The following is a 14,644-nucleotide window of genomic DNA, read 5'->3' as shown; positions in this document are numbered from 1 at the left end:
ACCCACATTTAATGCGAAACAAACACTTACCAATCGACGGATTTAAGTTGCTCCAGTGTCACAAGATGCGAAAGTCCTGATCGTTTGGTCCGCACATTTTACCGGCGATGCTAATAAGGCAGCCATGCTATGGGACACTTCATTAGGTACACCCACGCTATGGCCAAATAGCGTCAATAGCTTCAATTTCTTCTTGAATTTCGTTTTCACTATCTGCCTCCATACTCCGACCATCCGTTTCAATACATGCGTAATCTGTTGAATCGCTTAAGCCGCTGAAATCAGAGTCTGAATCCGAGCTAATGTCGCTATATCTTGCTGTGGTAACCGCCATGTTTGTATTGGCAGCCCTGTATGACGTCACAGGTCAATGGATAGTCACATCGCAAACAGCGAAAATCAAGCACTTTAAGGCTTTTTTGAGGGATATTCCGGGACCGGTAAAATTTTGAAAAAAACTTCAAAAAATAAAACGAGCCACTGGGAACTGATTTTTATTGTTTTTAACCCTTTTGAAATTGTGATAATGTTCCCCTTTAAATGGCTCTTCGAATGGCAAAGGATACCGATCCTTGAAGCATGTTTAGCTTCGGTTGGTAGCGTGGCCGTGCCAGCAACTTGAGGGTTGCAGGTTCGATTCCCGCTTCTGCCAACCTAGCCACTGCCGTTGTGTCCTTGGGCAAGACACTTTGCCCACCTGCTCCCAGTGCCACCCACACTGGTTCGAATGTAACTTAGATATTGGGTTTCACTATGTAAAGTGCTTTGAGTCACCAGAGAAAAAGCGCTATAGAAATATAATTCACTTCAATTCACTTAATCTTCGGATGGTTCAACCGCCACCCGCCCGAATTTAATTAAAATCTATTTTTTCGTCATGTCAACCGCCCGACCAGCGGTTTACCCGCGGACTCCGCGGAAAAGACCGCAAACCGCGCATGTGGCAAAGTAGTTGGGAAAGGGCATGTTCACCAATGTGTTACATCACCTTTTCTTTTAACGTCGATAACAGTCTGGATGGTTCGCTTCCCCTTTGGTCCGGATGACACGATGCCGAATATTTCCAAAAACAATTTGAAATGTGGACTTGTCAGACCACAGAACACTTTTCCACTCTGCATCAGTCCATCTTAGATGATCTCGGGCCCAGAGAAGCCGGCGGCGTTTCTGGATGTTGTTGATAAATGGCTTTCGCTTTGCATCGTGGGGCGGCATAGCTCGGTTGGTAGAGTGGCCGTGCCAGCAACTTGAGGGTTGCAGGTTCGATTCCCGCTTGTGCCATCCTAGTCACTGCCGTTGTGTCCTTGAGCAAGACACTTTACCCACCTGCTCCCAGTGCCACCCACACTGGTTTAAATGTTACTTAGATATTGGGTGTCACTATGTAAAGCGCTAAGAGTCACTTGAGAAAGGCGCTATATAAATATAATTCACTTCACTCTATCGTCTACAGTACACTGGCCTAAAAATGACATCAGCAGCAGTTATCCTAAAGCCAATTCCTGCTGAATGGCGTGACATCTGGAGGTCACGGCGGCTCTGTCGTTACGAAGCGATGACTTAAGACGCTGCAAAAAGCTCCTTTCAGTTCCCAGAGACCAATCTAAATCCTATCAAACTGGGATCGGAAAGGCTCTGTGGGCGCAGCTTTAAGCCCGCTTGTACAAGAGGATTAAATGGTTATTATTAAGTGACTGGGCCATCGCAGGCTGGGTCACTTCAGGGCATGGCCGCCTTCGCTCACCTGCTCCCGGACTGGAAGACGGCGGCGGCGTTTGGTAGGTGAACCCTGCGGCGAGGCGAGGCGGGACGGAAGGAGGGGTGGACCGCAAGCTGCTGCTTCTTTGCCGGTCTCGGGCGCTGGAGAAAGTGCGGCCGTGGGACGGCGGGGAGACGCTGAGCTGGGGCGGCAGGGGACCGAAATCTTCGTCGTCCCCCTCGCCTCCCTCCTCCTCCTCCTCCAGGTCGGGGCGAACGCTGAGTGGGAAGGTGACGCTCTGGCTGCGTCGGTTGGCCAGTGTGAACGACGCACTGGCGTAGTCCTGCCTGAGTCCTGGTTGAGCGAGATAAGAGGAGAGGCATGGCATGGCGGGCACACACACACACACACACACACACATTCTTGTATTTGTTACCTTCTTGAGACCTCTGAAAAATGCCTACCTCTTTCTAGATATAGATTTCTATAGAGCGTTTTCCGTTCGGGCTCCAGTACTCTGGAATGCCCTCCCGGTAACAGTTCGAGATGCCACCTCAGTAGAAGCATTTAAGTCTCACCTTAAAACTCATTTGTATACTCTAGCCTTTAAATAGACTCCCTTTTTAGACCAGTTGATCTGCCGTTTCTTTTCTTTTTCTTCTATGTCCCACTCTCCCTTGTGGAGGGGGTCCGGTCCGATCCGGTGGCCATGTACTGCTTGCCTGTGTATCGGCTGGGGACATCTCTGCGCTGCTGATCCGCCTCCGCTTGTGATGGTTTCCTGCTGGCTCCGCTGTGAACAGGACTCTCGCTGCTGTGTTGGATCCGTTTTGGACTGGACTCTCGCGACTGTGTTGGATCCATTGTGGATTGAACTTTCACAGTATCATGCTAGACCCGCTCGACATCCATTGCTTTCCTCCTCTCTAAGGTTCTCATAGTCATCATTGTCACCGATGTCCCACTGGGTGTGAGTTTTCCTTGCCCTTATGTGGGCCTACCGAGGATGTCGTGGTGGTTTGTGCAGCCCTTTGAGACACTAGTGATTTAGGGCTATATAAGTAAACATTGATTGATTGATTGATTGATATTTACATCAATACCCAAAGCTCATGACCATAGGTGAGGATGGGAACGTAGATCGACCGGTAAATTGAGAGCTTTGCCTTCCGGCTCAGCTCCTTCTTCACCACAACGGATCGGTACAACGTCCGCATTACTGAAGACGCCGCACCGATCCGCCTGTCGATCTCACCATTCACTCTTCCTTCACTCGTGAACAAGACTCCTAGGTACTTGAACTCCTCCACTTGGGGCAGGGTCTCCTCCCCAACCCGGAGATGGCACTCCACCCTTTTCCGGGCGAGAACCATGGACTCGGACTTGGAGGTGCTGAAGCTCTGCCATCCGGAGGGAACTCAAAGTAAAGCCGCTGCTCCTCCACATCCTTTTTTTTTACTACACTACACACCCCCCCACTAACACCAAACCCCGCCCACCTCCCGAATTCAGAGGTCTCAAGGTTGGCAAGTATGCATTAATAATATGTACATACTATGCAAACATAAAGCTTGTAAAAATGTGTTGGAATTTCACAAGAAAAAGGTCACAATATCACAAGTAAAACTTGAAATTTTGGCAGAATTATAAAAGGTCGTAATTTTAAAAGAAAAACTGAATATTTGTGCAATATGATAAAAGTTGGAATTTTACTCAACAACAGTCGCAATTTTACAAGAAAAGCTTAACATTTTGGCAATTTTAGGAAAAGTTGTAATTTTACTCAAGGCAAGTAAAAATTTTACAAGAAAAACTCAACATGTGTGCAACATTATGATATAAGTTGCAATTTTACTCGATAAGTCGCAATTTTACAAGAAAAGCTTAACATTTTGGCAAATTTATGAAAAGAGTTGTCATTTTACTTGACAAAAGTCACAATTTTATAAGGAAAATTAAAAATGTTGGCAAATTTACTTGGCAAAAGTATGACAAAAGTCATAATTTTACTCAAAATGTCACTGGTTTACGAGAACAAAACAATGGGCAATATTGTGAAAAGTCAGTATTTTATACGACAAATGTCATCATTTTGCATTAAAAAGGAATTTCACAAGAAAAAGGTCACAATATCACAAGTAAAACTTAAAATTTTGGCAGAATTATAAAAGGTCGTAATTTTAAAAGAAAAACTGAATATTTGTGCAATATTATGATAAAAGTTGGAATTTTACTCAACAGTCGCAATTTTACAAGAAAAGCTTAACATTTTGGCAATTTTAGGAAAAGTCGTAATTTTACTCAAGGCAAGTAAAAATTTTACAAGAAAAACTCAACATGTGTGCAACATTATGATATAAGTTGGAATTTTACTCGATAAGTCGCAATTTTACAAGAAAAGCTTAACATTTCGGCAAATTTATGAAAAGAGTTGTCATTTTACTTGACAAAAGTCACAATTTTATGAGGAAAATTTAAAATTTTGGCAAAATGATGACAAAAGTCATAATTTTACTCAAAATGTCACTGGTTTACGAGAACAAAACAATGGGCAATATTGAGAAAAGTCAGTATTTTATACGACAAATGTCATCATTTTGCATTAAAAAGTAATGATACATCCATCCATTTTTCTACCGCTTGCCCCATTTTGGGGTCGCTGGAGCCCATCTCAGCTGCATTCGGGCGGTAGGCGGGGTACACCCTGGACAAGTAATTTCACGGAAAAAAATATTGCAATATCCTAGAAACAGAAATAAAATTGTTCCCAATTTTATATATATATTAAAAAAAAAAAGTCTACACATTTTTTTGTAAAATTGCGACTGTTTAGTAAAAATCCAACTTTTTATCATAATATTGCACAAGTATTCAGTTTTTCTTGTGAAATTACGACCTTTTATAATTCTGCCAAAATTTTAAGTTTTACCTCTGATATTGTGACCTTTTTCTTGTGAATTTCCAATACATTTTTTCAAGCTTTTTTATATTTGCATAATGCATACTTACCAACCTTGAGACCTCCAAATTCGGTTTGGTGCTAGCGGGGGGGGTGTATATTGTAGTGTCCGGTAAAAGTTAGTGCTGCAAGGGGTTCTGGGTATTTGTTCTTTTGTGTTTATGTTGTGTTATGGTGCGGATGTTCTCCTGAAATGTTTGTCATTCTTGTTAGGTGTGGGTTCACAGTGTGGCGCATATTTGTAACAGTGTTAAGGTTGTTTATGCGGCCACCTTCAGTGTGAATAGTATGGCTGTTGACCAAGTATGCCTTGCATTCACTTATGTGAGTTTAAAAGTTCCATATATTTTGGGACTGGGCTAGCATGCTATTTGTATGGAAAGGCTGACGTGACGACAGGTTGTAGAAGACGCTAAAGGCAGTGGCTTTAAAGGCCTACTGAAATGAGATTTTCTTATTCAAACGGTGATAGCAGGTCCATTCTATGTGTCATATTTGATCATTTCGCGATATTGCCATATTTTTGCTGAAAGGATTTAGTAGAGAACATCGAGGATAAAGTTTGCAACTTTTGGTCGCTAATAAAAAAGCCTTGCCTGTACCGGAAGTAGCAGACGATGTGCGCGTGATGTCACGGGTTGTGGAGCTCCTCACATCTGAACATTGTTTACAATCATGGCCACCAGCAGCGAAAGCGATTCAGACAGCGAAAGCGGCGATTTCCTCATTAGTTTGTAATTGGTTTTTAATCTCCATTATTTACTCCAAATTATCACAATACGTCTCTATATACATATTTATTTTATGTTTTTTAATAATTTTAGCCAGAGGGGTCACATTCCAGTTTCTTACACACACTTGTTATTTCATATGTTAACCAAAGGGGAAGCACTTTGGGACTACCTTTATTTTGATCGATTTCACCACCAGGGGTGCAAGTGAGACATTCTCTATTAGATGCAATGGTTTTTTTTCCCCCTATTGGGACCGTGACTTATGTCCTAACTTGTTCATCGGTCCTTGCGGGGCGGCATAGCTCGGTTGGTAGAGTGGCTGTGCCAGCAACTCAAAGGGTTGCAGGTTCGATTCCCGCTTCCGCCATCCTAGTCCCTGCCGTTGTGTCCTTGGGCAAGACACTTTACCCACCTGCTCCCAGTGTAACTTAGATATTGGGTTTCACTATGTAAAGCACTTTGAGTCACTAGAGAAAAGCGCTATATAAATATAATTCACTTCACTTGTATGGAAGATACTATTCCCTGTTGATGTCTCAAGAAGGCGAGAAACACAAGAACACGCACACACACACACACACACACACACACACCTTAAGGGGTTAATAAAGCTGAAGTAGCGATGAGCTCTGAGGTCTACAGTTAAAATGGGCGGGGCATAACGGAAAGCAGACTTTAACAATCACAAAAACCTGAAGTGATCGCTTTGGGTGTGACTTACTCTCCTCCTGCAGCCGTGCCACCACCTGCACGTCGGTTATGTCCATCAGTTTGTAGCTGTGAGTGACCGAGTCGTCGTCGTCGTCCTCCACCCTTGGAGGGGTGGGGTCAGAGTCCACCCGTGGACGGGGGCTCCGGCTCTGCAGGCTGCTGCCTGGCGACACAAATCGAGAGATTCGTTAAGCTGCTTAGCTCCGACTTAAACACAACACTTCACTTTTTTGGGGTGAAAAGACTGAGCGTTGAGAATTTAGGAGCGGATAATAAAAAAAAATGGACTGAGACTAAGTTCTGTGCAGTGAAGAAGTGGAGTTGATTTTTGTTTTTGTGAACCTTTCCAAAATACCTGATTCCGGTAAAACTCACATAAATTCAATAATTCAGGCTTTTCAAGACAAATTTCATGTTTGGTTTTGGAGTCATGATTATAAACCTTTCATATTTTGTATGACAGTTGCACTGTTATATTGAATAAAAAAAACTAACTTGTGTCTTTGTAAACCTCACAAAAGATCATTTTTCTAGTACAACTACCAAAAATACATATCCTAGGCATTATTAGCCATTTTGCATGTGTTGTTTAGAAGTTATGTTTGAATACATTTTTATTGCTTTTTTCGCATTATCTCAGGATTGTAAGACTATTATAGTCATATTGAGTAAAAAACTACTTTTTGCATTTGCAAGATTTAAAAAAGCAAATGTTTCGAGTAGAACTCCCAAAGATGCATTATTTCAGGCATTATTAGCCATTTTTCATGTGTGGTGTAGGAGTTATGTTTAAATAACTGTCATATTGAGTGTTACAGTGTACAGTCATATTGAGTAATACCTATTTATGTATTTGCAAAGCATAGAAAAACAACTGTATCTAGTAAAACTCACATGTATTAAACATCACAGGCATTTTTAGACATCTTGCACGTTTGGATTAGGAATTATACCTCGGGTGAGGTGGGGGATGAAGGTGGGAGTCCTTGTCTTAGCAACGGGACTCTGACGGCGGCGCGGTGAAGACGCTGAGACGACAACAGAATGTTATTTAGAATAAAACAAAAAAGACAAAAACTGAGTCGAGATGTACAAACCTCGTTTGCATATGAGTTGGGAAATTGTGTTTAGTGTAAATATAAACAAAATACAATATTTTACAAATCATTTTCAACCCATATTCAGTTGAATATGCTACAAAGACAACATATTTGATGTTCAAACTGATAAATCATTAACTTTAGAATTTGAAGTCAGCAATAAATACTGATAAAGTTGAGGAATGCTCATCAAACACTTATTTGGAACATCCCACAGGTGTGCAGGCTAATTGGGACCAGGTGGGTGCCATGATTGGGGAAAAAAAAACAGCTTCCCAGAAAATGCTCAGTCTTTCACAAGAAAGGATGGGGCGAGGTACACCCCTTTGTCCACAACTGCGTGAGCAAATAGTCAAACAGTTTAAGAACAACGTTTCTCAAAGTGCAATTGCAAGAAATTTAGGGATTTCAACATCTACGGTCCATAATATCATCAAAAGGTTCAGAGAATCTGGAGAAATCACTCCACGTAAGCGGCATGGCCGGAAACAAACATGGAATGACCGTGACCTTCGATCCCTCAGACGGCACTGTATCAAATGCAGACATCAACCTCTAAAGCATGGGTGTCAAACTCTGGCCCGCGGGCCAAATTTGGCCCGCCGTGTAATTTAATTTGGCCCTTGAGGCAATATCAAATTAACATTAGAGCTGGCCCGCCGGTATTATAACACCACATTCACCACTAATACTCATACTTACCAACCCTCCTGATTTTCCCGGGAGACTCTCGAATTTCAGTGCCATTGACGAAAATCACCCGGGGCAACCATTCTCCCGAATTTCTCTCGATTTCCACCCAAACAACATCATTGGGGACGTGCCTTAAGGCACTGCATTCTACGTCCTCTACAACCTGTCCTGTCCGCTTTTTCTCCATACAAACATACTATATGCGGACTTTACACACAAACAAGTGAATGCAACGCATACTTGGTCAACCGCCATACAGGTCACACAGAGGGTGGCCGTATAAACAACTTTAACACTGTTACAAATATGCACCACACTGTGAACCCACACCAAACAAGAATGACAACCACATTTAGGGAGAACATCCGCACCGTAACACAACATAAACACAGCAGAACAAATACCCAGAACCCTTTGCAGCACTAACTCTTCCGGGATGCTACAATATACACCCCCCGCTACCACCAAACCCCGCCAAGTTAATGTTGATATTTACATCAGAAAGCTGCAAATAGGAAAGAGGCATTCAATTTTTTTTATTTAATATACCATTGATATTTTTAAATTATTATTATTATTATTTGAAAATCGATTTTGCATGTCACTATAAAGTTATTCAAGCCTTGCTTGTTCAATATTCAATGCAAAACTTGTTTGGGTCCCCATTAAAAGCTTAATTTGTTCAACCTTTGCCCGCGGATTTGTTCAGTTTAAAATTTTGGCCCACTTTGTATTTGAGTTTGACACCCCTGCTCTAAAGGATATCACCACATGGGCTCAGGAACACTTCAGAAAACCACTGTCACTAAATACAGTTTGTCGCTACATCTGTAAGTGCAATTTAAAGCTCTACTCTGCAAAGCGAAAGCCATTTATCAACAACATCCAGAAACGCAGACGGCTTCTCTGGGCCCGAGATCGTCTAAGATGGAATGACGCAAAGTGGAAAAGTGTTCTGTTTGTTTTTGAAAATATCCGACATCGTGTCATCGGGACCAAAGGAAATATAAAATGAGCACATTTTTCAATGAAAGAGGCTGCTGTTCTAAATGTGCCCACTAGATGTCGCAATAGCAATTCGTTGAATCTTTGTAGATTATGGTACACATGTAAAAAAATAAGATAAACCAAATGATGTTAGTGCACCAGTCGAGGAAAAGGAGCAGACTACATACAGTCGTGGTCAAAAGTTTACATACACTTGTAAAGAACATAACGTCATGGCTGTCTTGAGTTTCCAATCATTTTTACAACTCTTATTTTTTTTGTGATAGAGTGATTGGAGCACATGTTAGTCGCAAAAAAAAAAAAATCGTGAAAATTAAATTGTGTTAATATTTTTGAGTTTCTGGAACAGACTAACTGGATTTATATTGCGTTTTTTTTTTGTTTTTTAAGAGAACATTTATTCAATCTTTGCTTGAGGAAACAGAGGTACCATAGCCTTTGTTGCGTAATTGTGTGTGTGTTCTTGTATTTCAACACTTCTTGACACATCAACATGGAAAAGTAGCTTCCATATGAGGACCGGTGAACAAGTTAGGACACAAATCATGGTCCCGATACTGCAAACCATCGCATCTAATAGAGAATGTCTCATTTGTACCCCTGGTGGTGAAATGTATCATAATTGGGTGGTCCTAAAAAAGGAAGGATTTCTCAAATTGACTGTGTGTCGCTTTTAAAAGGGCTCCCCCTCTGGCCAACATATGAAATAACAAGTGTGTGTAAGGAATTGAAGTGCACCCCCTTTGGCCAAAATTAATAAAAATATATATATATATATATATATATATATATATATATATATATATATATATATATATATATAAACATACACACACAGTGGGGTCAAAAAAGTATTTAGTCAGCCACCGATTGTGCAAGTTCTCCCACTTAAAATGATGACAGATGTCTGTAATTTTCATCATAGGTACACTTCAACTGTGAGAGACAGAAAAAAATATCCAGGAATTAACATTGTAGGAATTTTAAAGAATTTATTTGTAAATTATGGTGGAAAATAAGTATTTGGTCAACCATTCAAAGCTCTCACTGATGGAAGGAGGCTTTGGCTCAAAATCTCACGATACATGGCCCCATTCATTCTTTCCTTAACACGGATCAATCGTCTGGGCCCCTTAGCAGAAAAACAGCCCCAAAGCATGATGTTTCCACCCCCATGCCTCACAGTAGGTATGGTGTTCTTGGGATGCAACTCAGTATTCTTCTTCCTCCAAACACGACAAGTTGAGTTTATACCAAAATGGATACATGGATGATACAGCAGAGGATTGGGAGAATGTCATGTGGTCGGATGAAACCAAAATAGAACTTTTTGGTATAAACTCAACTCGTGGTGTTTGGAGGAAGAAGAATACTGAGTTGCATCCCAAGAACACCACACCTACTGTGAAGCATGGGGGTGGAAACATCATGCTTTGGGGCTGTTTTTCTGCGAAGGGGACAGGACGATTGATCCGTGTTGAGGAAAGAATGAATGCGGCCATGTATCGTGAGATTTTGAGCCAAAACCTCCTTCCATCAGTGAGAGCTTTGAATGGTTGACCAAATACTTATTTTCCACCGTAATTTACAAATAAATTCTTTAAAATTCCTACATTCTGTCTCTCACAGTTGAAGTGTACCTATGATGAAAATTACAGACCTCTGTCATCATTTTAAGTGGGAGAACTTGCACAATCGGTGGCTGACTAAATACTTTTTTGCCCCACTGTGTGTGTGTGTATATATGTGTGTGTATATATATATATATATATATATATATATATATATATATATATATATACACATACATACATACATACATACATACATATACACATATATACACACACACACACACACAAATATACTGTAATAACTTGAAGTAAATAATGAAGATTTTAAAAAATTATAACTAAGAGCTTACCTTTTTTATACTTGCCTGGTATGTATGTATTATTAATGTTGGAAATAAAACATTTTCTACATATAGAAATGGTGGCATTTTTCGGAGGTCTCAAGAAGGTAACAAATACATGAATGTGCGTTCGTGTTAATGCTGTGTGGTTACCTTGCAACTCAGATGACCTAAAGGTGGAGCAGGACGTGCCAATGGGTGATACACCTGCAGCTCTGCTCAGAGGTGGAGGGGGAGAGGGAGAGGCAGGGCAGGGGCTGGATAGGGTTCTGCGCCAACAGGAAGCTGTGGATGCTTTGAGAAAGAGATTTTGTAAGTAAACCCCTTAAACTCATTAGAAATTCATATTTGTATGGTAGGTTTACTTTACCAGACAGAATATCGACACTTAAAAGTTGTATCGTGCACAGCATTTGTTGTAGGAACGCAAATACTGAAATTTAAGAGGCTGTCGCTTGGCACATCGCATTTCCAGGTTTCAAGAGGAGGAAGGTTTTGGTCAGAGTTTGGCCGGAAAAAAATGTAAAAGACTGGCCAAATTTCTCATATCTCAATTGTTCCAATACTGTGTTTGTAACATGGCAGTAAAACAGCTGATCAGACAAAACAGAAGTCATCGTCATGGACCCACTAGCTGCGGAAGCTAGCTCTCCAATCAGCTTAACAGACTCAATAACTCTACAGTGACATTTTGCCCAATTTACTGAGGAATTTGTGAAACTGAATTGTTGTTAGCTCAATAGCTAAAGCTAACAACGCTAGGTTGATCACATTGCGATAGCACGTACAAATATGCATTAAAACATTTCTCTCAAACATGTGACTCTTTAGTAACGGTACGTATGAAATGTTTTAGCTATGTTGTAAAAACGGACAAACATTGCTTGGAGTGATGAATGAAGAAACCATGCGAGTAAAAACGCTATGGACGACTAGTAGACAGAACCACACTTGTACTTCCGGTTCAAAAAAACTAAACAGAAGGAAATACTGTGGACGTTCAACTCCCAGCGCCTGCAGTGGACGCAAATGGTAACACACCTTTTAAATGTCTGTGGATGTTTTATCAAAAAAACTAATTGTAAATACAAAACAACATGGCCGTTAGCGAAGAAAAATCCATCTATTGGACTTAGACTTTATTGATCCACAAGGGAAATTGTTCAAAAGTTTATAAAAATTAGCCACACCATTTTATAAGCCGCAGCATTCAAAGCGTAGGAAAAGCGTCTGGAAAATATGTTGTATTTTTTTCGTGTTTTTTAAAATATTTCACCAATAAGACTTTTGTAGTGAAGTGAAGTGAATTATATTTATATAGCGCTTTTCTCAAGTGACTCAAAGCGCTTTACATAGTGAAACCCAATATCTAAGTTACATTTAAACCAGTGTGGGTGGCACTGGGAGCAGGTGGGTAAAGTGCCTTGCCCAAGGACACAACGGCAGTGACTAGGATGGCGGAAGCGGGAATCGAACCTGCAACCCTCAAGTTGCTGGCACGGCCGCTCTACCAACCGAGCTATACCGCACCTTTTAAATGTCAGTGGGTGTTTTATCAAAAAAAACTATTTGTAAATACAAAACAACATGGCCGTTAGCGAAGAAAAATCCATCAAGTAGACATAGACTTTATTGATCATAACTTTTATGGATAGAGTTTCTAGGCGCAGTCAAGGCGTTGAGGGGTTCCGGTTTGGTGGCCGCAGGATTAGGTCTCTGCTTCATCTGACCGGGATCTTCAGCTCTCACTGGATCGGTTCGCAGCCGAGTGTGAAGCGGCCGGAATGAGAATCAGCACCTCCAAGTCCGAGTCCATGGTTCTCGCCCGGAAAAGGGTGGAATGCCATCTCCGGGTTGGGGAGGAGACCCTGCCCCAAGTGGAGGAGTTCAAGTACCTAGTAGTCTTGTTCACGAGTGGGGGAAGAGTGGATCGTGAGATCGACAGGCGGATCGGTGCGGCGTCTTCAGTAATACGGACGCTGTATCGATCCGTTGTGGTGAAGAAGGAGCTGAGCCGGAAGGCAAAGCTCTCAATTTACCGGTCGATCTACGTTCCCATCCTCACCTATGGTCATGAGCTTTGGGTCATGACCGAAACGATAAGATCACGGGTACAAGCGGCCGAAATGAGTTTCCTCCGCCGTGTGGCGGGGCTCTCCCTTAGAGATAGGGTGAGAAGCTCTGCCATATGGGAGGAGCTCAAAGTAAAGCCGCTGCTCCTTCACATCGAGAGGAGCCAGATGAGGTGGTTCGGGCATCTGGTCAGGATGCCAACCGAACGCCTCCTTAGGGAGGTGTTTAGGGCACGTCCAACCGGTAGGAGGCCACGGGGAAGACCCAGGACACGTTGGGAAGACTATGTCTCCCGGCTGGCCTGGGAATGCCTCGGGATCCCCCGGGAAGAGCTAGACGAAGTGGCTGGGGAGAGGGGAAGTCTGGGTTTCCCTGCTTAGGCTGCTGCCCCCGCGACCCAACCTCGGATAAGCGGAAGAAGATGGCTGGATGGATGGATGGATGGATGATCCACAAGGGAAATTGTTCAAAAGTTTATAGAATTAGCCACACCATTTTATAAGCCGCAGCATTCAAAGCGTAGGCTTAGCGTCTGGAAAATAGGTTGTATTTTTTTTAATATTTTACCAACAGCGGTCTCTTTTCTTCATGTGAACATAACGGTTCTGAAGAGGGTTGGTAGTGGATGAAATACTGCAAACTCAAGTATGGACATGTATACATTTATTTATTTAATTATCGTACTTTTATGTCTGGTTTTGTTGTGTGAATGTTCTGTCTCTATACTTACTATAGCAGCATGGACTGTTGGCAACTTTGTAAATAATTATTTCCACTTTTTTAAACGTGACAAAAATTCTCATAACTGCTCCCAAATGTAATCTGGCCTTAGACCAGCCATGAAGACAAACTATTGATGGAGCATATAAACACGTCTTTGAGACACGCGGCAGCTCGCTCATCGGTACCGCCCGTCACCGACACACTCAGATGGACAAAAGACAAAGCCGCCGTCTCACAAACTGGAGTATCGTGAACCCCAAATCACAGCACAATAAATCATCAAAATAAATACCCAAATAAATAATAGGAAAAATAAATCCACCACACCTGACTTGAGCCTGAGGCACAATGAACGCCTTATCACCTCCCATTCTGGAGAGTTCAGCACATGCCGGCACCACTGCAGGGGCGTTATGGAGCTCTTCATTCGGGACTCTTTGGGCGACACGTACAACCTGCGACTCACACACAAACACACAAAGTTCACTCAAAAAACTGTCACCTTGAAAGTGACAATTTCCAGTTTACTTTTAATTACCTTGAAGGTAGAAAAGCGCTATACAAGTACAACTCATTTAATTATTTCAGATGTTGAATCATGCTGAATGCGTGTTTTAATTGTACTAAAAAAAACAAAAAATAGAAAAAATTATATATGATATTTTTTACCTTTTATAAGCAGGGATTTTATTTTTCGGGGGTATAAGTCGCATTGGCCGAAAATGCATAAGAAAGAAAAAAAACACATATATGTCGCACTGGAGTATAAGTCGCATTTTTGGGAGAAATTCACCTGATAAAACCCAACACCAAGAATAGACATTTGAAAGGCAATTTAAAATAAATAAAGAATAGTGAACAACAGGCTGAATAAGTGTACGTTATATGAGGCATAAATAACCAACTGAGAAGGTGCCTGGTATGTTAACCTAACATATTATGGTAATAGTGATTCAAATAACTATCACATATAGAACAGTGGTCCTCAACCACCGGGCCGCAGAATAATTTTTTATTAATTTCTATAAA

General features: G+C 41.5%; 1 protein-coding gene across 3 annotated transcripts in view; it reads right to left on the bottom strand.

The window, feature by feature from the left end:
- LOC133544245 (SLAIN motif-containing protein 1-like) overlaps positions 1-14,644 on the bottom strand; it is a 32,664-nt gene that overhangs the window by 12,042 nt on the left and 5,978 nt on the right. The window contains exons 2-6 of one of the 3 annotated variants that reach the window (XM_061889399.1): positions 13,943-14,070; positions 10,973-11,113; positions 7,057-7,131; positions 6,114-6,266; positions 1,745-2,053 (exon numbers count right to left, since the gene is read on the bottom strand). In XM_061889399.1, the coding sequence (XP_061745383.1) occupies positions 1,745-2,053; positions 6,114-6,266; positions 7,057-7,131; positions 10,973-11,113; positions 13,943-14,070 (806 nt within the window). The remainder of the gene's footprint in view (positions 1-1,744; positions 2,054-6,113; positions 6,267-7,056; positions 7,132-10,972; positions 11,114-13,942; positions 14,071-14,644) is intronic. The other 2 variants (XM_061889401.1, XM_061889400.1) reach the window with 2 other exon arrangements.

This window comes from Nerophis ophidion, linkage group LG27 (genome assembly GCF_033978795.1).
Source record: "Nerophis ophidion isolate RoL-2023_Sa linkage group LG27, RoL_Noph_v1.0, whole genome shotgun sequence".
In the NCBI taxonomy this organism is placed as follows: Eukaryota; Metazoa; Chordata; class Actinopteri; order Syngnathiformes; family Syngnathidae; genus Nerophis; species Nerophis ophidion.
Note: the sequence above shows the minus strand (reverse complement) of the source record. Positions and strands in the feature narration are given on the sequence as shown.